Source organism: Bubalus kerabau, chromosome 9 (assembly GCF_029407905.1).
Source record: "Bubalus kerabau isolate K-KA32 ecotype Philippines breed swamp buffalo chromosome 9, PCC_UOA_SB_1v2, whole genome shotgun sequence".
NCBI classification, from domain to species: Eukaryota; Metazoa; Chordata; class Mammalia; order Artiodactyla; family Bovidae; genus Bubalus; species Bubalus kerabau.
Genome location: NC_073632.1, coordinates 83,823,134 through 83,844,422, shown reverse-complemented (window position 1 = coordinate 83,844,422; position 21,289 = coordinate 83,823,134). Strand labels below are relative to the sequence as shown.

General features: G+C 45.4%; 1 protein-coding gene and 1 long non-coding RNA gene across 2 annotated transcripts; one reads left to right on the top strand and one right to left on the bottom strand.

The window, feature by feature from the left end:
• The first annotated feature begins 660 nt into the window (after positions 1–660).
• LOC129620065 (uncharacterized) lies at positions 661–12,400 on the top strand. Its single transcript, XR_008698360.1, has 3 exons — positions 661–690; positions 10,725–10,821; positions 12,279–12,400. It is a non-coding gene; the product is annotated as an uncharacterized LOC129620065 (long non-coding RNA).
• Positions 4,821–20,219, bottom strand: TNFAIP3 (TNF alpha induced protein 3). The gene is made up of 9 exons (XM_055535737.1): positions 19,897–20,219; positions 16,212–16,521; positions 12,732–12,922; positions 11,948–12,095; positions 11,631–11,801; positions 10,619–10,799; positions 8,593–9,482; positions 7,344–7,525; positions 4,821–6,589 (listed from the first exon to the last, which is right to left on the bottom strand). The coding sequence occupies exons 2-9, from the start codon at positions 16,504–16,506 to the stop codon at positions 6,305–6,307; spliced, it is 2,343 nt and encodes a 780-aa protein (XP_055391712.1). The 5' UTR covers positions 16,507–16,521; positions 19,897–20,219; the 3' UTR covers positions 4,821–6,304.
• Between the last annotated feature and the right edge of the window lie 1,070 nt (positions 20,220–21,289).

Here is a 21,289-nt window from a genome sequence, read left to right as displayed (position 1 = left end):
GGATGGGGTCTGGGTGGGTGGTGGTGGGAGGGAGGTCCAAGAAGGAGAGATATGTGCATACATATAGTTGATTCACTTCACTACACGGCAGAAACTAATACAATGTCATAAAGCAATTATACTCCAAAAGAAAAAGGAAAAAGTCATCTGTGTGATTCTAATGTCTCCAGGGTTGAGAACCATTAATTTGATTATTGATAGAAAAGGGGAAGAAGTTCCCTAATATATGTTTAAAAACATTTAATGAGTTTCATACAGATGAGAAATCTGAGACTCAGAAACATGAGGTGATTTGCTCAAGTCCATATAACGAATTATAAGTCCATATAACTAACCAGCTTAAGTTAGAAGTCCATATAACTAATTATAAGTCCATATAACTAACCAGCTTAAGTCCATATAACTAATTATAAGTCTATATAACTAATAGGCAATAGGGCCAGGGTTTGAACCTATTTTTTTTTTTAAACAAAGTATTGATTAGGTTCTTTTCATGATACGTGGGCTCATATGGAAGAGAAGACAGGAACTCTGCCAGCTTCTGATGAAGGGAGAAGGCTGAGGGGAGTGAAGGAGGGAAGGGCATCCGGAGAGACTTGCCAAGAAAAGGCAGGGAGGTAGAAACCTCTGCAGAATGTTCTCTGGCAGCTGGCAGCTATCTCCAAAGTGTGTGCAGAGGATTCTCTGGGGGTAAGTGTGTGCAGAGGATTTCTGGCAGGAAAGTGGTAGGATTTCTTTGACTTAGTTTTATCTCTTAATCTTTTGCATGTTTCACAAAGCACAGGCTATAATGATATAGTAATAAATATATATCATTTATTAAAAAAAAACCCCAAATTTACATATAGTGGGAGTACCTGCTCAAAAATTGTTTATGAGGGCACTTAGTCAAAAAAACACAGAGTCCACTGCTTAGAGAGGGTCTTCTAAACCAGGGCTTGGTGCAGTCCTTTCTACCCAGGTCTTGCCCTGCAGTGTGGTTGACCCTCCCTTCGCAGGTTCCATGTCCACAGATAAGGACACTAACTGTAGGACACTATTTTATATAAGGAACTTGAGCATCCTGGATTTTGGTATCTGCTGGCGTCCTGGAACCAATCCCCTGAGCACAGAGAGGGACAGTTGTATGCGGTTAACTCCCAGCGGGGGCAGGGCATGGACACTAGAATCCTCAAAACATTTCTGCAGGTGTTACTGGTGTGGTGGGAACCCTTGGTGAAGAATTGTTGTTCTAACAAGGACCTACTGTATAGCACATGGAACCCTGCTCGATGTTAAGTGGCAGCCTGGATGGGAGGGGAGTTTGGAGGAGAATGGATACACGTATATGTATGGGTGAGCCCCTTTGCTGTTCCCCTGAAACTATCACAGAATTGTTAATTGGCTATACCCCAATTAAAAAATAAGAAGTTAAAAAAATTGTTGTTCTAAAGCAGAGGTTTTTCAAGTGTGGTCTTGGTGGTCTCTGGGAGTCCTTAAGACTCTGTCAGGGACTCCATGAAATCCAAAAATATGTTTATAACATATGCCTGCAGAAGATAGAAAAACAATAGAAGATGGAGAGAAAGAAAAAAAAATCATTGTGCCTCCTTATTTGTAATGAGTTAAATTTCAATTTCAGCTGTCAGTTATGGAAAGGTTTTTGTCAAAATGCAGCTGGTAAATTCCAGTCTTCTTTGATGCCAATTAGTTGGGAAGGTGTAAAGATATATTGATATTCCCAATAAAGTGAAAGTGAAGTCGCTTAGTCATGTCCTACTCTTTGCGACCCCGTGGACTGTAGCCTACCAGGATCCTCTGTCCGTGGGATTTTCCAGGCAATAGTACTGGAGTGGATTGCCATTTCCTTCTCCAGGGGATCTTCCCAACCCAGGGATCAAACCCGGATCTCCCACATTGTAGACAAACGCTTTACTGTCTGAGCCACCAACAAGTGAGTTCAAAACCCCCTGAAACTCTTCATTTGGATAGTTTTTAACCAGCCTAGAATATTTGGTTTCTGAGTTTAAATGTGCAGGTAAGAAAGTGTCCAGGTGGCACAGGTACACCAGTTTTGGTAACAACATCATGTAACGAGGTCCAATTTTATTTGTATCAAGATGCAGAAAGTCAGTGAATGAAGGCACCTTTGTTATCCCCTCTGAGCTGAGCAATCTACAGTTGCTTCGAGACTGCTTGGATGGCTGGTCCCCTGATGCTGACAATGGGAGAACACCAGTAGTAACTCATATATCAAACATCAGCAAAATGAGCTCAGAGGTTTCCTATTTTCTTTCTGCATCTCTTGGTCACATGCACTCGGCTTTAGGAGCAGTGGAAAGCCATTGGGGAGTTTTAATTAAAGGAGAAGCATCATCAGGTCTGTGATTTAAAAGCATAGGTAACTAGTAAGAGAGTGGGCTAGAAAGGGGAGGCTAGGCACATAAAAAAAAAAAAAAAAAGACAGCAGGAGGCTGGGGCCCAAGCTGGAGCAGCAGAAGGAAAGGGAAGGAAGTATGGATTTGATAGGTGTTTCAGAGACACACTTCACAGAAGTTTGGATATAGGAGGAGGGGGCAAAATCTAGAGGTAGCTTGGAAGCTGCTAATGCCCTTCCCTGAGCATGTGAGGAAGAGGGCAGGGATAAAGTATTATAAGCTCAGGTGTGGGTGATCTGAGCTTCCACCTGTGTGTGGTATGAAAGTGACATTCCACAGTGTTAGAAGGAAAGAGCCGGGCAAGCTGAAGCAAAGCTTGTTCCTTCCAAGTCTTATTTTTTCAGCCCTCTAGGCCTAGGTCCTTTGAGTTTTTGGAAAGTCATCAATTTGAGATTTTGAAGAAAGCCACTGTTTCCACTTTGGAAAAATAGTGTATACACCCCAATAGAAAACTGTGTACAGGCTTTATAGGGTTGCCAGACCCAAGGTCCATCTACTGCTCCGGCCTGGAATGTACCCCAAGTGGCTCCCTCGTTGCCCTCCAAACCTGCCCTATGTGGGTCTGTGTGCCATTTCTCTGAGTCAGATAATTTGCTAATTATAAGTCACTTCCTATTTTAGAAATCCTGATGACTTATGGTCAAATGCTTATGTTCATCATGCTGATTGAAGGATTGTAATTTTTAATGCCAGGTAAGAGATGGAGAAGAATGGAGAAAAAGAAAAGAGGTCGATTCAAGGCTTTGTGATTCCTCTGGGCAAGCATTCATAGAGCTCAGACAGGCTGGGATACACACAGCATCGCTGTGAACAATTCTTGTCTGATTGAACCAGAATCTAATAAGAAGTCTTGAAAAATAAGTGAAATGACACCAGAAGAAAGCAAAACACCAAATCCAGAATGTGAGCTGGCTACAGAACAAATGACCTAATTGTCTTAACAAATAGCATGATATTTTAAAGAGGGAGTGTTAGAGAATAAAAGAGTCTTAAGAAATGTTAGTAACCCAAAGCAATAGGACTCTGTATAGTGGACAATCTGAGAAATTATTATAGAATACATACTTAGGGTTGGATGTTATTAAAAGTTAATTTAGCCGGGGGTAGTAATGGTGGTTATAGAAAAAGAACATAATTTTATAGATTAGAGATATATGCTTGATGTATTGGTGAGTGTGAGAACACAGTATCTGAAATTTGCTTTGAAATAGTCAAAAAAAAAAAAAAAAAGAGAGAAGGTGACATACAAATTTGGCAAGGTGTTGATTATTGAAACTGGATGGACATATGAGGGTTCATAACACTCTCAACTACTTTGTACTCTCAACAACATACTTCTCGTATGTCAAAAGTTCCCACAGTAAGTTTAAAAATATTATAAATATTTCTTTAAAGGCATGATTCTAAAATATGGCTGATGATTAGAATCTCCTGAGGAGCTTTAAAAAAAAAAAAAAAGATCCCAGGAGCTGCACAGTTCTTCAGCATTGATATTCTATGGGCATACTTGTATTGGGTGGAAGATTGGGTTATTTATAATCTCCCAGGACACTGGGGTCACCAGTCCTCACGGCCACCACAGCGGTAGGTCACCTCTTCTGAGATCTGACCCTGGAGTCTTACACTCCTTCCTCCCCTCTGATTTCTTTCCTTTTCTGTCTCTCTCTGCTCCTCCCTCTTGTCTTTGCTCTCTGCACTTCAGTAAAGCTGAGGGCAGGAGCCTTCGTAGGAGCACAGGGACCTTGCATCTCATGGGAACAGGCACTGGCAGGTCCTGCCCACTTCCCCTCTGGGCCTCAGTATCTTCCCTGTTAAACCAGAGGCCTTACCCTTAAGAGCAGGTTCTCTTACTACCTATGGGTGAGAGATGTACCCCCTGACCAGGTGCACATTGAAACAACTGTTTGGGAAGCATGATCTTAGTATGGGGGGCCCTTTTCTTTCATCATTCATAAATAGAAAACATCCAAATTTGCTCTTAAATAATTTACTTTTTAATTTTGACTTTTGTGAAAAGTTACATTTAAATTTAGGAAAACTTGAAGAAAGCCAATAGAGGAGAGTCAACAGTTTTCTATTAGAGACAATTAAATGTGCAAATTTCAAATGTTTTGTATAATAAGCATAAATATTCCATTTATTCACATTAAGAATGAAAATATTGATACACATAAAATATTAAAATAGAAACTTTAAAAGAACTAAATGAAAACACTGACGTTTATTTGAAATCTTTAGAAAGACATAAAGGGATATGCCAAGGGAAAAGGTATATGGATTTTCAAGAGGAAAACACATCATGTCAGACCAGTAAAGGCTATGGAGCATTAGGCAAGATTTTCAGGTTGTAAGTCCAGACCAACAACAAAAAAATAGCAGCCTTTACCTCTGGGGACAATGTGCTTCTTTTTTTTTTTTTTTTTTCCTAGCACAAGTATGACAGTAACACAAAACACACAGAGAAGCTGCGGGCCAAGGACAGACAGAGGTTTCCTCATACTCATGGTTACAAGGTTGTGCTGTTCCAGTGCTAAGCTGGCTGCGAGGTCACTGCCCCACATCCCATGACACAGCATCAACACAGCAAACAAACCCTTCATCAAAGGCAACATCGTTCCCCGTGATCTTCCCCGATCTCATCTCTGCTCCTTCCCAATCGTCTCTCTGAGGAGGTAGGATACACAGAACCATTTATACACTGTAGAGAATGGCTTCTCATTGAAGGGCTTAAAAGTGGCTCTGGCCAAAAGTCTCATGAGAAAGCGTGAGATTTTAATAGATTTACTGTGGGAGAGACTGTTTCTTTCCTAGGGAAGGCAAGCAAAGTGCATGGAGAAAGGTGACTCCCCCACCATTATCAGGAACTTGCCTGCTTCTGATAGTCAGTCTTATTTTATCTCAAGAGGACACTACAGCAAGCATTTTCTGAAGACCAGAAGAAACATCTTCATTTAAATAACCTTAAAGTTTGTAATAAAATAAATAAAGTGATTTACACAGGAATTTCCATTCCACAGAGCAGCCAGTGGGGTTCATGCAAGCTGTCTATGAGAGGTTCCTGCCCCAACAACAACCAGAAAATAGGTTATTATTATTAGTCAGTCCTGTTACTTAAAACTTCTAGGGCAGCATCTCAACATGACCAAAAAAAAAAAAATTCCCTCATACAGAATATAAGGGGCCGTGATATATGTACACAATGTATGCACATCTCAGTTCGAGTTAACTTTAGAAGACAGCCGTAACCAAGAGTTACACATCTGCCTGCTAAGATGTTCTGAGTCTTGAAAGGTGCATATCGTAAAGAGCAGCTGGTTTGCTTTTCTTCATGATTGTGTTCAGCCTCAGCATCACAGTCTGTGGATGGTTCTGCTTGTGCCGTGTCCGTAGGAGAGGAGTGAGGCCAGTAGGGCAAAACCGCGACTGACTGATGCTCTAGGTCTGTCTCTGAGTCTGTGTCTGAGCCTGTGCTCCCTGAGCTTCCTGAGTTTCCAGCAGAGGGCCTGCGGGCCCTGAGGCCTCAGCTCCTGGTCTCCGAGAGATGCTGAGGGAGGGCAGGGGACTGGCTCTGGGTTTCCCAGTCCAGCCGGATCCTGCATCTTTTCCCTTTTCTCTAAAGATGGTGGGGCTGTCCTGGCTTGGAGGTTCCCAGCCTTCTGCTCGGAAGGGGAGAAGGAGCAGCAGCTCCAGGCTGACCCTGTGCAACCCGCGGCCCGTCACATGCTGTGCTCAGATTCCTGGCCGGTGACCGAGCGTTTCTTTCGTCCCTGGCTCACAGACAGCCCAGGCTCAGCCTGCAGGGCAGGGCCCTCGGGAGTGGCACCGGGGTGCCCCACGGGCTAAGGTTCTAGGTCCCTCCGGGTCTGGGGTTGGCCCCCTGGGTTGGGTTAGCCGTACATCTGCTTGAACTGAAAGCACTCATTGCAGTAGCCATTGCACTTGGCATTGCCGAAGTGGTCGCAGGCGGGGGCCCGGCAGCGCTGCGTTGGGGGCTCCTCTGGGGTGTGCTCTGGCCGACGGGTGCTGGTTCCCGCTCGCTGGCCGAGGTGCTGGCACTCCATGCAGAGCTCCTGGCTGCAGCAGGCCAGCACATTCCGGCAGGTGGACCGTGCACACTTGGACCTGGAGGCGCTCTGTGAGGCTCGGGGCAGGTCTCTGCGCTGGCTTGACCTCTGGGTGGAGAGAGCAGAGAGAACTGTCATCATGTGTGCAGGGAGAACACGGTGCCCTGTTCAACTGACAGTGTGGGTCCTACAAAGGGCCCAGTAAAGTGAGGGGCATCTGCCTGCCCAAGGGGACAGGTGGCAGCCTGTGGGCTGGAGTCTCCAAGGACCGCTTTTCCCCATCCCATGAAATCAGACCTTGGCCCCAGGGAGGCCCAGGGGAACCACCAACCCTAACACAGAGGCCAGCTTCCATTTGCATGAATGGTAATCGCATGAACAGTAATTGTGTGAATAATAAGCTACTGTCACTCAGACATTCCCTACCATCCAACAACCAATAGGCAAGGCATCTATCAATAAATGCTTGCTTTCTTTTGGCCAGTAAGTGGAGGCACCCGGGGCAATCTGCCTCCTCCTTGGATCTCATGACAGAGGATAAGTTATTAGTTAAGGAGCCTGCTGGCCACTAAGAGGTCTGTACTTGTGCTACAAATCCAAGAAGTCTCTGATCAACATCTGGCTTCTCAGAGGCTTTCGTGGGTTTTATTCCATGGCTAGTTTCATTTGCTTCTTCAAATGAATTCAAAAGTAAACTTAGGCCATGAAAATCAATAGGAACTGCTGCACGTCCAAGTCTGGGGGCCAGGCTGACTTTTCCCCTGGTTTTTCCCTGGAACTCGGCAGGGAGAAAAGCCCACTTATCACCCTGGGAAGGAGGCCGGGCCTGCAGGAGAGGGGGAAGTCCCTTGAGAGGTCTCACCAGCTGCTCTTCAGTCCTTTTTGCTTCATGGAATCTCTGATTCTGAGCTTCAATGAAACACTTCTGACAGTATCCTTCAAACACGGTGCTACCAAGGGCGCCACATTCCCTGCCCAGGCAGGGGACTGCGTTCTGGAACCTGGAGGCTGTGGGACTGGCTTTCCCGGAGGCAGTGACTAAATCTGCAAGAGAGTGGAGGCTCATCAGGAACACCTATGGGCCACCCAGCAGGACAGTTTACTGACACAGATTAGGCCGGTTGCACTCTAGGAGAACAACCTTTCTACACTCAGCAAAATAAACAACAGAAATAACACTGTAATTAAAACATCTTTGACTCTACAAGTCTCTCCCTTTGGAACATGCTGTACAGGTAGGTCACAGCCACAGAACAAGCAGAGACATTAAGTGCCCATCCTTCTTTCAGATTTGATATTTCTAAAACCACAAAGGCATTCTTATGTAGTCAGTGGAGACCGCCCTCTTGCCAGCTGTCTGTGTGCGTCAGTCGCTCAGTCATGTCTGACGCTTTGTGACCTCATGGACTGTAGCCTGCCAGGCCCCTTTGTCCATGGGATTCTCCAGGCAAGAATACTGGAGTGGGTTGCCATTTCCTTCTCCAGGGTATCTTCCTGACCCTGGGATTGAACCCAGGTCTCCTGCATTGCAGGCAGACTCTTTACTCTCTGAGTAACCAGGGAAGCCCTAAAGTGTTAGTTGCTCAGTCATGTCAGACTCTTTGTGACCCCATGGACTGTAGCCCACAAAGCTCCTCTGTCCATGGAATTCTCCAGGGAAGAATACTGGAGAGGGTAGCTATTCACTTCTCCAGGGTATCTTCCCGACCCAGGGATCAGACCCAGGTCTCCCGCATTGAAGGCGGATTCTTTACCATTGGAGCCACCAGGGAAGCCCTCTTTTCAGTTACTTCTCTTCAGATTTTGAATTTTCTCTAGTTCGCTTGAGTTTCAAAAGAAGTCTTGTTTGAACTCTACCTTACAAACACTGCATTGCATGACCTTATAAAACAAATCCTCTGAACTCTGCACAGAGTTCTGTGGGTCCTGGAACATGCTATTCTGTGCTTTTACTTCCAAGCATGCTAGAAGAACTACTGGGATTCTGCCCCCAGGCAAGCCACACTCTCCCCCACAGCCCAGAGGGGCTCCCTTCTTGAAGTTAAGGCGCATACAGCCTTCTACTCGGGAGTTTTAAAAACAGAGGATAGGAAACCCATCGTCACACTCACGTTTATTTTCTCTGTACTCGATGAAACACAGCGTGCAAAAGCCTTTGTTCTCTGGGGTCCCAAAGTACATGCAGCCCACTTTCCTGCACTTGCTGGTCCCCATCTTGTCCCCTGGAGTCCGTGTGGCTGGGGACGCCTCAGGCCCGGCTCTGCGGCAGGCGTGTGGGGACAGGCTCTGGGCCAGCTGCGAGGGGTCGGACTTGGAGCGCTGGTGGCAGGACAGGGAGCCACTGGAGCTGAGGTTCGGGGCAGCCTCGGTTGTAGTCCTTTTAAAGCAAGTACTGCAGATGCCATTAAACGTCCTGGTGACATCCTGGAGGCAGGCTCGGCACTTGCCCGGGTCGCGAAGCCGTGTGGGGTCCGCAGGGTGGCCTGCTGGCAGCTGCCGGGCATTGTGGCATCGCTCACAGAAGCCGTTGTGCTGCACGTTGAGGGTAAAGGGGCAGCCGGGACTCCTGCACTTCATGGCCGTGGTCTCGCTGAAGAGGAAGAGGCTGGGTGCCGTCGGAGGGGCTGAGTGGGGGCCTCCGGTGGGCTCCGCAGGACTCCAGACCTCCCCCCGGGAGGTCCCAAGTACCAGGCCGGGGAGCAGCTCGGGGCTCGGCTTGGAGGTGGGCTTTGGGACTTTCGTTTGGTTCTTTTGCCGCCTTTCTGAGCACTCATGGCACAAAGGCTGGGTGTTCACAGACATGAAGAATGGGCAGTTAGGTGTCTCACATTTGATTTCCATGAGAGAAAGCTGGGGGATGGAAGGGTCCAGAGGATTCTGGGGGTGTGTGTCTCTCCGTCCCTGCTCATTGTTTTCCTGCCACTTCTTGTACTCGTGCTGGACAAGTTCAAAGTAATCATCTACCAGGTTTATTTCTTTGGGTAAGTTAGCTTCATCCAACCTAAAGAACAAAAGGAAAAATATGAGACTTCACACACACACACACACACACACACACACACAGACCCACACACAATTTTACATCATTGGCTCATAGAGCAAGCTGAAAATATGGATTGTGGCAATAACTTTCTACCCACCCACTGAAATGCAGTCGTGATAGTTTTCACCTCTAACGTAACACAGTCCAGTAATGCTGAGAAGATATCACTATTCTGAGAATCAGTCTCATTTAATTAATTTTGGTCCACCCCAAATTACAGATAATGCTAAAGAAAGGGTTACTTGGGGACTGCTGCTATACTTATTCTATTCCTCTTTGAAATAGTTACTTTTACTATCTAAGTTCTCAGAGATCAGATTTCTACTGAAACATTATTCAGGGTATTCATTTGGGATGAGTCTACTTTCCAGCACAAACTATACGGGAATGTTGCATTCTGTATTTTGCTGTTATTAATTTTAAATGTGTATGTGGTGCCTATCAGCATTAACTGCCATGAGCAGTAACTAAGAGGCGGACGCACCCACAGGCACTCTGTACTGACTTCTGACTCACTGAAATTTGTTCATCTCCACGCTAAGAAATTGTTTAGCTTAGGCCTTCTCGGTGTTGTGCACTTCAAGTTCTAGGAAACAGGCATCTCTTTATCATCAAGCCAGTGTTTACAATCTTGATACCTGTAAACCCGCACTCTGGGTCTCTCCTCCCTGATCCACGTGGCCAACTCATGTGGCTGCTACAGAAACACATTCTACAGCCCGGCCTGCATGTGATGTGTCTGCCTTACCCAGAAGCCAGGAGAATGAGGCTTTTGTTTCTAAGAATTTTCACTTGTTAGTCTAGCACTAGGGCAATTAAAAGAAAAAAAAGTATCCTTGATGTGAATGCACTTTTTGAAGCCACAGTGCTGGCTTCCAAGCATCCAGATACACAGGACAATCCTCTGGAAAAATTCCTTGTTTTTATTTGAAAACTAAAGTCAGTGCCGCTTGAGCTGATTGTCTCTGACACACACAAGCCCCTAAATTTGTTTCACGTTGGAGGAAACTGGCTTCAAAAAACTTTATTATTGGTCTCTGAGGCAGAAGCAGCTTAAAGATGACACAGGATAGAGCCAAAAACAAACTGCTTACTTTGCAGCATTAATTAAATGGGTGGTGCCATGGTCCCAGCCTTGAACGGGGATTTCTACCACCATCAAGTACTCTTTCAGGAGCTTTTCCTTCATCTCATTTTCAGGATCTGTCAAAAAGTGAACTTTTAAGTCTTCAAATCGTCCTCGCTCTCTGTTAACAAGTGGAACAGCTCGGATTTCTGAGGGAAAAAGAAATAACAGGTAAGCAAAATGATTCTACTAAACAAGATTTTGTGTGAGGTCATATATATATAAAACGACTGCATTTTGAAAATGCAGAAAGGATGCAATTACAGAATGGAAAAGTATTATCTAGCCACAAAATCAAATGGGGAAACAAACTGTGCTAAACTCTAATATAAAATACACTGTTTCCAGGAAGTTCACAGAATATAAAGCAGCCTCCAAGCAGCGGGTCTTATTGGTTAAATTACTGCACTTCAGATTCAGACTGACCTGAGTTCAGATTCTGACTCTGCCACTATCCAGCTCTGTGACATTAGGGAAGTTACTTAACTTCTCTGAGCTTCAGGTGCCTCATCTGTACAGTAAGGCTATCAGTGCTCATAGCATCCACATGGATGCTGTGAAGATGAAATGAAATAAAATATTGTACCTAAAGCATTTATAAAGTACCCTATTAGTTCCACATTAAGCTAGTACAGTAATAGCTAGCCTGCCAGACATTTACTTGCCCAAGGCCAGGCACTGTATTACGGGTTAATTAAGAAACGGTGGCAGTAATAGACATTATCTCCTATTTGCCACTAACATGCTCAAAGTAGGTCCCAAACGACACACAAAACAAGCGGGGGTGGGGGGGCATTATGATTAGTGCATTATTGTTGCTAATCAAACAAATGACAGAATACTATATTTAAATAAAACTAATACACTTAAATGAGGCTTTCAAAAAGGAGCCAAAGAGCAAACCCTGACGTTCAGTAAGAACAGGGTGTAGCAGGATTCACCAGCAGTTACAAATGTGAATAGATACTTGGTTTTCTCACCAGGTCCACTGTCCTTCATTGTCACCAGGGGTACAAAGTGTTGGCTGTCATAGCCGAGCACAATGGGGTATCTGTAGCATTCCTGGGCAGGCCAGTGCAGAGGCAGGTAAATCCCACCCACCTTCAGAGGAGCAAAATTGGAACCTGATTCCAAACTTCTCAGCATTTTGTCTGTTTAAGGAAAGAGAAAGAAAAGATAAGACCCTCTGAGACTTTCACGGGAGTCCATTTAGCCTGGAACTTGGGTCACGCTAAGAGGTGAGGGATTAAACCTGAAAGGCACCTAAATACAGATAAGCCATCAGCAGGCATCTCACCTGAAATGACAATGATTGGCCTTCTGAGGATGTTGCAAAGGACAAATATGTGTATTTCTTCCAGTGACTGATACTGCAGTCCACCTCGGGCCGCAGGTGTGTCTGCGGATGCCATCTTGACGAGGCTATCCCATTCATCGGTCCAATTCTAAGGGGAGAGGAAAGAAACTATTGAATGTACTCTGCATTAAAAAACAACTTTGGCTCCACTCTATAATTATTCACTGGTATCACTGAGCTTACTCTTACCCTTTCTTGAGATCATCACTCAAATGATCACCCATTTTCCCCCCAATTCTGGTTTTGTTCCTTTACTTTTTCCCACTTCAAGGCAAACTCAGAAGCAGAGGAGCAGGGGGACAGCACCTGCTTTCAGAAAAATCCCTGCTGAAGCACTAAGCCAAGCTCTTTGTGCACAAAGTCCCAGCCTTGTGACCGAAGATGGGGAGGCGCCCTCTGAATCTGACTGGCAGGCTCAGTAAAGCAAGCGAAGGGTCATCAAACCCCCCAAACAGCCAAAATGCCACAGGAAAACCCGTGATCAGAAAGATCATTCTAAAATGACTCTCCAGCTGGGAAGATGCTGCCTGGAAACCTCCCAGCAGTGACAAGGGCCTTGGGTTCATCCCACGGGAGGTTTCTGGTGTTTTCCATTGACTCTGCTTAGCCAAGTTCATGTGACCCAGCAAACCATATGCTCCCTGACAGCAGGGACTGGTCGGAGGTGCAGTTTTCCCACCATGGAGCTCTGTCAATAGACGCTTGAGGAGGAACCCCAACATACCCGGGTATCGTAGCAAAGCCCGGTTTCCACGAATTCCTGAGACTTAAGAGACTCCAGCTGCCAGCGGAATTTAAAGTTGCGCGTGTCCGTCTCCTTGAGGGTACTGAAGAGCGCCTTCCTCAGGACCAAGTCAGTGTCCTGAACACCCCACATGTACTGGGAAGCCGCGTGCATGAGGCAGTTTCCGTCACCTGAGGACAGAAGGGAAGCAAATTCTAGCAATCCACATCTAAGGCCTAGCAGAGGTTTCCAAAATAAACCAGCCTCTCTGCTACTATGAGTGGGGACCCAGTAGTGCTTGTGAACAAATGCCAAAGGACCAGCTGGTACTATTTCACTAGGTGATGACAGCTTTAAGGGAAAAATAAAAAATCATTCTTGTAACTCTTCTGTGTAATGAATGCTACTAACAAAGCCCAAGGAACCAAGGACTGAGAGTCTGGAGACCTTGACTCCAGTCTGGCTCTGCCCTCGGTGGGGAATTTTTTAACCTCTGAGTATTTTTCCTCTTTGTGAGATGAGGGCATTGGGTTATGATCTCTGAAGTCCCTTCCTTTCTAACAAGCCCTGATTTTCTGGCTCAGATGCTGGTCCTATTGCTCTCTGACCCTGAGAGAGAACACCCAGAGCAACATGCTCAAACCAGGAAGCTGCTCTGGCTCCGCTTACTAGACAGGGACCGTCTGGCCATGACTCAGGAGTAAATGACTTGACCACCCCACCACAGCATGCAGGGCCTGGGAGTTTCCTCTCCTGATTTATAAAATGGGATTGAGACAGAATTACCTACTAGCCTGCTCACCCCCACCGCCTATAAATGCCTTGTGTGAACCCGCTTGCTAGCAATTAGAGTCCCTTTTCAGAGTTAAAGGGTGCCTAGATATCTACATTTGAAAATTGAGTCAGTGTTTACGGATGGCACTTTAAGAACTCTGAGCCTTTTGAGAAAAAGATAGATCTAATTTTACTCTGTCACTTTGTTACTTTTATAGGTTAAATATCCACAACTCATGAAATGGCTTTTTTTTTTTTTTTTTTTTTGCCTCCAAAGAATAAACGTTTCGGAGAAGTGTTTAATATTAAAAAAGTTAACTCTTTAGACTCTTCTGGGAAGTGCATAATTGTTTTTATAAAGAAAAGTTCAATTATTTCCTTACATTGCTGTATGGGGCAATGAGGCTATTTGAAATTTTATCATATCCTAATTAAACTGTAAACAACACCACCACCACTACCCTCAAACATATCCACAGCCAATATCCTTTCAGTTTACATAGTCAGAAAAACTAGCTAAACAAACATTCAAACAAATGAACCAAAAAGATCGCTCAAGTCTTGTGTCTTGGCAGAAGTGTGGCAACAATTGCAAGCTGTTGAAATTTCCCCTTTGCAAAATCTAGAGCAAAGATAAGGCTTTTTTTCTTCTTCTTGTGCTTACTTTCAGTTCTTTATTGAGATGCACCAGCATAAAATTCCCTAAGTAACATCTGGAATTCCCCAGTGCTAAGTTATTTGACTAGCAATTGAGCAACAGCTATTGTACTTTTTGTTCTGGTGTGTAGACATTTAAACTGCGAAGTGCACCCTGGACTTTCCAAGTGGGTGTGGTCAGGGTGAGCTGGAATAGGGCTACTCATTATACAAGTGAAATCGCTGCAGCCAATAGACGCTGGAATTTTTCAAATGAAGTTTCAATTTTATACCACCTACTCCCTTCCTCATTCACCGCAGTCTCATATCCTCAAATGCAAACTTGTGAATCACCCCCTCCCCAAATAGATCATTGACTTTGAAGAGCCTTCCTATAGGGGGAAGACTTAAAAAAAAAAATGGTGCTAATAAAAATCAGAAAGGAAAAGTTGTTTGTTTTCCTCTTCCCCTAAATATTTTTTCTTCCTTTTCCAGAATTTTAAAGAATTTTCTTGTAAGTGGTGAAATAAAAGGACTCTGAGACTCAAAACCCCCATCTCTCAGAAAATGATATCAAAATGCACTTGCTTTGTAGTTTTATTTGTAGCATGATCCTTGACTTAAATGCATATCTTTGCAGACAAGTATTTACTTTTTATATTCCATTTTTTTCCTTAAGGAACTAGAGCAAGTTGAACCTAAAATCTCAGTTCAGTTCATGATAAAATAGTTTTTTTCTTATTACCACATTTCTAATTTGGCAGAATCTCTTCTTTTCAACTCTCCCAAAGTTGACTCCACCTCTTATTGTAACAAAATGGGAGAGTTAAAACCACAAACTGTCAGGAATATAAACCCCTTGATGATGACTTAACATAATTACCTACTTCTAAGCATCTCTTGATTTAATGCCAAAACCAGTGTAAACACTGGGTAGCCTCCGTTTTCTATGTTTCTAAGAATCTATGCTTCAAAAATAAAAGCACAATGTTGAGGTGATGCACTTAACCCCCAAAACCCAAGCAAAAAGTCATGTCCCTCAATAGTGCCAAGTTACCCAAGTCAAAAACGGCCAAAGTGAAGGTACCAATTCATTTAGTTAAGTTAACATACTTATCATCTGGTCTCACTGTCAATGAAGATGTATTATTTTGCCTTTAGATGTATATCAACCAAAATAATTGGGATGGTTTAGGATTGTCACTGATCTAAGGGCAAGAGTTTCCTGCTTTTACCTAGACAATAAGCAGTCTACTGCTGCTTGTAATAATTAACTACATTTATAAAGTAGAATTTTGTTTCTACATTTAACACTAGGCTTGAATGTTTCTGTGATGTGCATACTCTTGCTCAAAGGAAATAATTAAAAAAAAAAAAAGCAGTGAAGTTTAGAACAGGAAACAGCAATGAGTCGTAAACAGCCATTGGGCAGACAGTCACAGATAGCAAGAAATGCAGTACAGTACTAGGAATCCCTAAAAAGAATGAAATAGAGGACTAAAACCTGCACTAAGAACTCAGGTTTATCTGTCTAGTTAGTATCTTGGGACTGCAGGCAGCAGAACCTAGGTAAGGGAGGAGCTGACAACAGCCACTGGTTAACCCATAAAATGCCATCAATTCAAGAAGTGTAAGGCCATCATCACGAGCATTTTCTAATGACAGTGGAAAACACTATTGATTTTCACACCATGCTTTTCTTCTAAACTGTTTAAAGCCTTTTGATATTTCCATTACTCGTAAGGGAAGGGTATTTCACAGATGATTAAACAGTCACAAGAATTATATACAGAAATCATGCATACATACCCTACACATACACCTAACGCACAGTGTCCAGAAATGCATTCTCCAAGGTTCAGTGTGCTCTGCTCTCTAACATGCACTAGAAATCACCCTTAATTCAAATACTCACACAGCAAGCTTGCTTTTGTCACATGCCCCTTGGAGTGTCTCTATACTAAGGTACCTATAGTCTTAAGAGATTTGATTTGGGGCTGGTGCCTTTTAATAAATAGGGACGCAGCATGGTAGGAGCCACCTCAACCCTTAGACAAAAGCACGTCTTACCATTTGTTTTCAGCGCCACAAGCCTCCTGACTTCTCGACACCAGTTGAGCTTCTTCTGGCTTTCCAGGGAAGCCTGGATGTTTCTGTCAATGAGAGCATTGTGGATGATCTCCCGAAACTGTGGACAAAACTGGCAAGTTCTGAACATTTCCAGAGTGTATCGGTGCATGGATTTAAAATGGTGAATGATTCCATTGGCAGGTTTAAAAATATCTGCTGGCGTTCTCTCTCGTATCTTCACAGCTTTCCGCATATTGCTCAAATACAAGGCCAGAGGAAGGAGTTGCTCAGCCATGGTGCTCTCCAATACCTGAAGAGGAGGGAAAGAAAACCCCACGCCGTTAGTCTGACTTTGATATGACTCCTATATACCTGCCTGCAGGAAACCCCACAGTCTGATCTCGTCATTACCCTGAGCAGCAGGCAAAAGATCTTAGTCACCTCTACTCCCAGGATACTAGCTGGCCCCAAAGATGAACTCACACTGGACAGTTTTAAGTTACATCATTTTTAAAGATTAGTCTAAACAAGAGGAGGAGTGGGCAATGAGGAGGAGGGGAATAACCCGTGTTTTCAGTAACGTTTGTCAGGGAGCCAAGCTTGTCTGTCAGCAACAGGTACGGTGCCTTCTAACTGACTGAAACTCCTCTCTCATCCTGATGTTGTTCTAGGGGCAAACACTGGATTTGAGGTGCCCTGAATGCTGGTTACAGGCACAGTGTAGCCCTGGCAAGTCAGCTCCTCTTCTAAGAGCACCACCAAGCAACTCTTTTTTTTAGTCCATGTCTTGATTTACCTCTTTCAAGCACACCCTCCCTATACTGGAAAGACAACAAATATTTTGTGGAAAATCCTGCAATTTTATGCTGTTATGTAGGGTGTCAATTGGAGTTTTCTCTATAGTCCCCAAAAGGAACATTTATAAAGCATTTACTTATAAAATGCTATTTATATATATACATAGAGAGTTAAATTGAATGTTTTATAACCAACAAAAAAGTCTACTCCCAGCAAGATGCTTTCCAATTTTAAGAGCAAACAGTTAGCAGTCTTTCAGAACCTCTCCACTGAACTTTACAACATCAGAAGAATAATTAGAATAATAACAATACTAGAATAATAAATCCTACATTTCCAAGGGCAGATAGTAAAAGCACAGAATTATATTCTATGTAATGATGGAATTAACTGTACTACTTGAACTCAACCGCCAACACAATTTTATCATCATCTTCCAGCTACCAATACTCAGATTGATTTCTCACCCTGTCTTCATCCTGAAATCTTCAAGCACAACCAACCAGTGGAAAGAAATAAAAGTTTGGAAGCAGACAAGGAAAGAAGTTGCAGCTAGAGGGGGCCACTCAGGACAAATGAAAGAGGAAGGGGATAACCCCAGCATCTCCAATCCATGACAATAGCATGGGAAGATGTGAATTGATTTAACATGGGACTTTACAGCTCATCTCTTTGTGGAGAGCCAGCTGACATTCACTGACCCTGAGCAGAGTGCCCTGCCATCCATCCAAATTTCCAAGATGAGGACAAAGACAGTTTCCGAGCACGAACAGAGCCTCTAGGAAGTTTCACTGTGATTGTTAATCCCAGTCCTGTAGCATACTGTTTTCTAGGGCAAGACTCTAGATGAGAAAGTTAAACCAAGTTAAGAGGGAGAAGAAAAGTATGTTACAAGAAAGCCTGTCCTGGGTAGGTCTCAGCTTTCTTAAAGACATTGATAAAATGGTCTAAATTCTCATGGCCCACTCCAGGAAGACAGGTGGGCTAGATGACTCCGAGGTTGCTTCTGAGGAGTCTTCTGGTGGTAGATTTAGATCCGGATTCTTAATCTGATAGCTAGATGATGCCTGGAAGAAGTCATTCTCTGGGTCAAATGGTAATCTCTCCTTTTTGACGTCAGACATTCCTTGCAGGTGGAATTGGGCAAAATCACGGCAAGGCCAGACGCAACTAAGGGACAAAAACATCACACACGCTCCCCCCTTGGTGGCATGGCAAAAGCCTCTTTCATGATGTCATTCATTTGTCCATCCATCACTCAGCAAGCATGGCCTGACCACATGCTTCTACTGCCTGACCATCAGCTTGATGCTGAGGCAACAGATCAAAGATAACCTTATTCCCCAGCATGAAGTCACATGACTATCATAGTCTCCAGCTACAGCACCTGCAGTACTGGTCCTGCTCAGGTAGGTTCCACACCATCCCAGAGCAGGGCTTTGCCTAGAAGTCCTGTCTTCTAAACCCATCCCCTTGTTAATCTCACAACACCACACCTGTGGCTGCAGTGCCTGCTGCTCTCACATGGAAACAGGCAAGAAGATCCGAAACAAACGAGGTGTAGCCTCCTTTTGCTTTTCTGACTGTCCTATTATTTTCTTCTGCACCTAAGATCTTTCAAATAGAGAGCGCTAGAACCACAGGCAAGACATGCAAATGTCAATATCTGACAGTCCAGTGTCACCTCATTCATTGGTGTAGCCTCGAATGGCCTGCAGCATTGCCTTCTTAAAAGAAATCAATACCCATTGCCTAAGTGTCCAGGACTTAGACTTCTCCACACTTAAGATTAAAGAATAATCTGACTTGTGATAAAGAATTTCTGAGCTATGAATGTAATGTCCTTATATGCAAAGACAATATCACCCATAACATTTCTTTCATGTTTCTGATACCTCATTGGCCTACCAACAGATATGAAATTTTCAGAAAGTACTACTTCAAAAACTCAAAAATTGTACAAAGAATTGAAAAAAATAAAGAAGGACCTTAGGACACATGAATGAAGCAGTAACTGGCTGCTTAATAATCTGGGACATTGGGGCTGTGGTCCAGAAGACTCAAAAACCGGTTCTCCCAAAAGGCTGCCCTGAGAGAGTTGACCAGAGTGGCTTTCCGAGGAAAGATCAGAGGCAGGGAGAACTGAAAACAAAGCGGTCTCAACAAGAGTTGAGCTCCTTCCTTACTTAATACCACTGGCTTTCCTGAAAGGCCAGGTGGCAGGATGTGGGACGACCCCGGCTGACAAAGACAGTCTGACTTGGGGGTAGGGGCTTGCAGATGCTCTAAACTGGAGTCACCCCAGCCGTCCCCCCCCCCAAGGCAGGCGGACGACCTCCTGCTCCATGCATACTTCTCTGACACTGCTGCACTCGGAGTGTCTGCAAGCCCTCCCGGGAAAGGAGAGCTGACCGGGTCCCCCGCCCCCTAGGGTTTGCTGCCGCTGCGACATCCCACCCCTCTGGACCAGTGCTGCAGTCTGGAAAGAGGCCAGGCGCTTCTGCAAGGTCTACGTGGCCGTAAGCATGCAGAGCTCGACTCCAAAAGGGACAAGCCGAAGAGCAAAGCACCGATGACCATCCGGACCAAGCGGCTCCGGGGGCGACTCTCCCCCAAGCAGCTGCCGTTCAAGTTCTCTGCATGAGCTGCAAGGAACAGTTGGCTGGATCCTAGAATACAGGCTGTCACCCCAACATCTGGCGGCCACCTCCACTCTCAGCAGCTCAGAACCTACAGGGGTCACAAACGGCCAACAAACTTCCCTCTGGGACAGCGGCAAAACCAAGGCCAAATCGACCGGGCCAGCCCGCGGGTCGCTGCCAAATTCGCACTCGCAGCCCTTGTCCCGGGAGAGCCCGTGGCAGACGGCACAGGGACGCGGGGTTACCTCTTCGGGCCGCGCGATCCTCTTCAGAAATCCCAAGTCCAGGTCAAGACAAGCGTGCGCCGCAGGCTGGGGTCGCAATTCAGGTCGGGGCCGGGTGGAGGCGGCTCCCCATGGACGCCTGGTTCGGTCTAGTTCTCCGGCGGGCCGGTCGGTGGGTGTAGATCTCCTTTGCTGCTGCCACCGCAGTCTTCCCGGCGGCTGCTCTCGCCGCTCCGCCCCCACGGCCTCCTAGCTTGTCGCACTTGGCCGCCGCGAAGGCTGCCGACTGCCAGTTCTCTTTTTTCCCTTTCTGTTTTACCGCCCGCGGACAGCGGGGATTTCCACCCAGGGACTTTCCAGTCACGTGACACGAGCCCCAGACTCCCAGAGCCCTGATCTCGCCGCTAGGGGGCGCAGGAGGCGCAGCAGGAGCGGGAAGCCAGATGCACTCTGCCCCGCCCCGACCCCGCCCCGCCGCCCCGCCCCGCCGCGCAGCCAAAGAAACTCCTGCGCCCCGCCCCGGGGTGTCCCCGCGTGAGTCACCTGGGCATTTCGGAAGCTGGACTGAACGTCACATCCATGTGGAAATCGCAGTGATGGGAACTGGAAATGAAATAGGTTCTTTTTCTCAGCCGTTTTTCTGCAGAAAATCATCAACTGTGGAGAACAAGAAGGGAAATCATAAAGAAAGAAAACCCTAAAAACCACCCTAGCGCCCGGGGACCACAGACCTCTGCTGGGTTTGCACTGCTTGGGCTGCACACGTGATGAGCCCGTAGGGGAGCGTCCAACTCTGGGCCCCTGGGGGGATTTCGAGAAAAAGATGTAGTCACAGCTCTTGGTCCTCACCCGCTGCATTCCTGCCATCCCCGGACCCCAGGCTGGTGGGAGGCTACCTGGAGGTGACGTCAGACTTCGCGGCCCTGAAATTCACAGGGGCAAAACCAGACTTAGATAAAATTAGGAATCAAAACCGCTACCAACACCCTCCCTCACTTGATTGATTTCCCATCTCCATTTCTGTGTATCAAGGGTCCGGGTGGCATCACATTCAGGTATCATACCAATTTACAAATCACTTCTTGTTCCTTACTGTCCTTGCCACATTCCCCTAAGCTGTTATTCGGAGTCCTTTTAGGGGATCTTGATAATAGTTCTCCCCAAGATGTCAATGGCTGATAATACTTATTACTCTTATTCTTGATTGGTGTTGTTTTGATCCCTAAGTCATGTCCAACTCTTGCGACCCCATCGACTGTAGCCGGGCAGGCTCCTCAGTCCACGAGATTTCCCAGGCAAGAATACTGGAGTGGGTTGCCACTTCCTTCTCCAGGGGATATTCCCACCCAGGGATGGAACCCATATCTCCTGCAAAGGCATGCTGGTTCTTTATCACTAAGCTGTCCTATTAAGT

What these genes read in the sequence shown, in the direction of transcription:
- TNFAIP3 (XM_055535737.1), bottom strand. Translation starts at nt 16,506, where the DNA reads ATGGCTGAGCAACTCCTTCCTCTGGCCTTGTATTTGAGCAATATGCGG. An exon ending in CATTTAATTAATGCTGCAAA is followed by an intron (nt 9,483 to 10,618) that starts GTAAGCAGTTTG and finishes TTTGTTCTTTAG; the next exon opens with GTTGGATGAAGCTAACTTAC. An exon ending in AAAGGACTGAAGAGCAGCTG is followed by an intron (nt 6,590 to 7,343) that starts GTGAGACCTCTC and finishes CTCTCCACCCAG; the next exon opens with AGGTCAAGCCAGCGCAGAGA.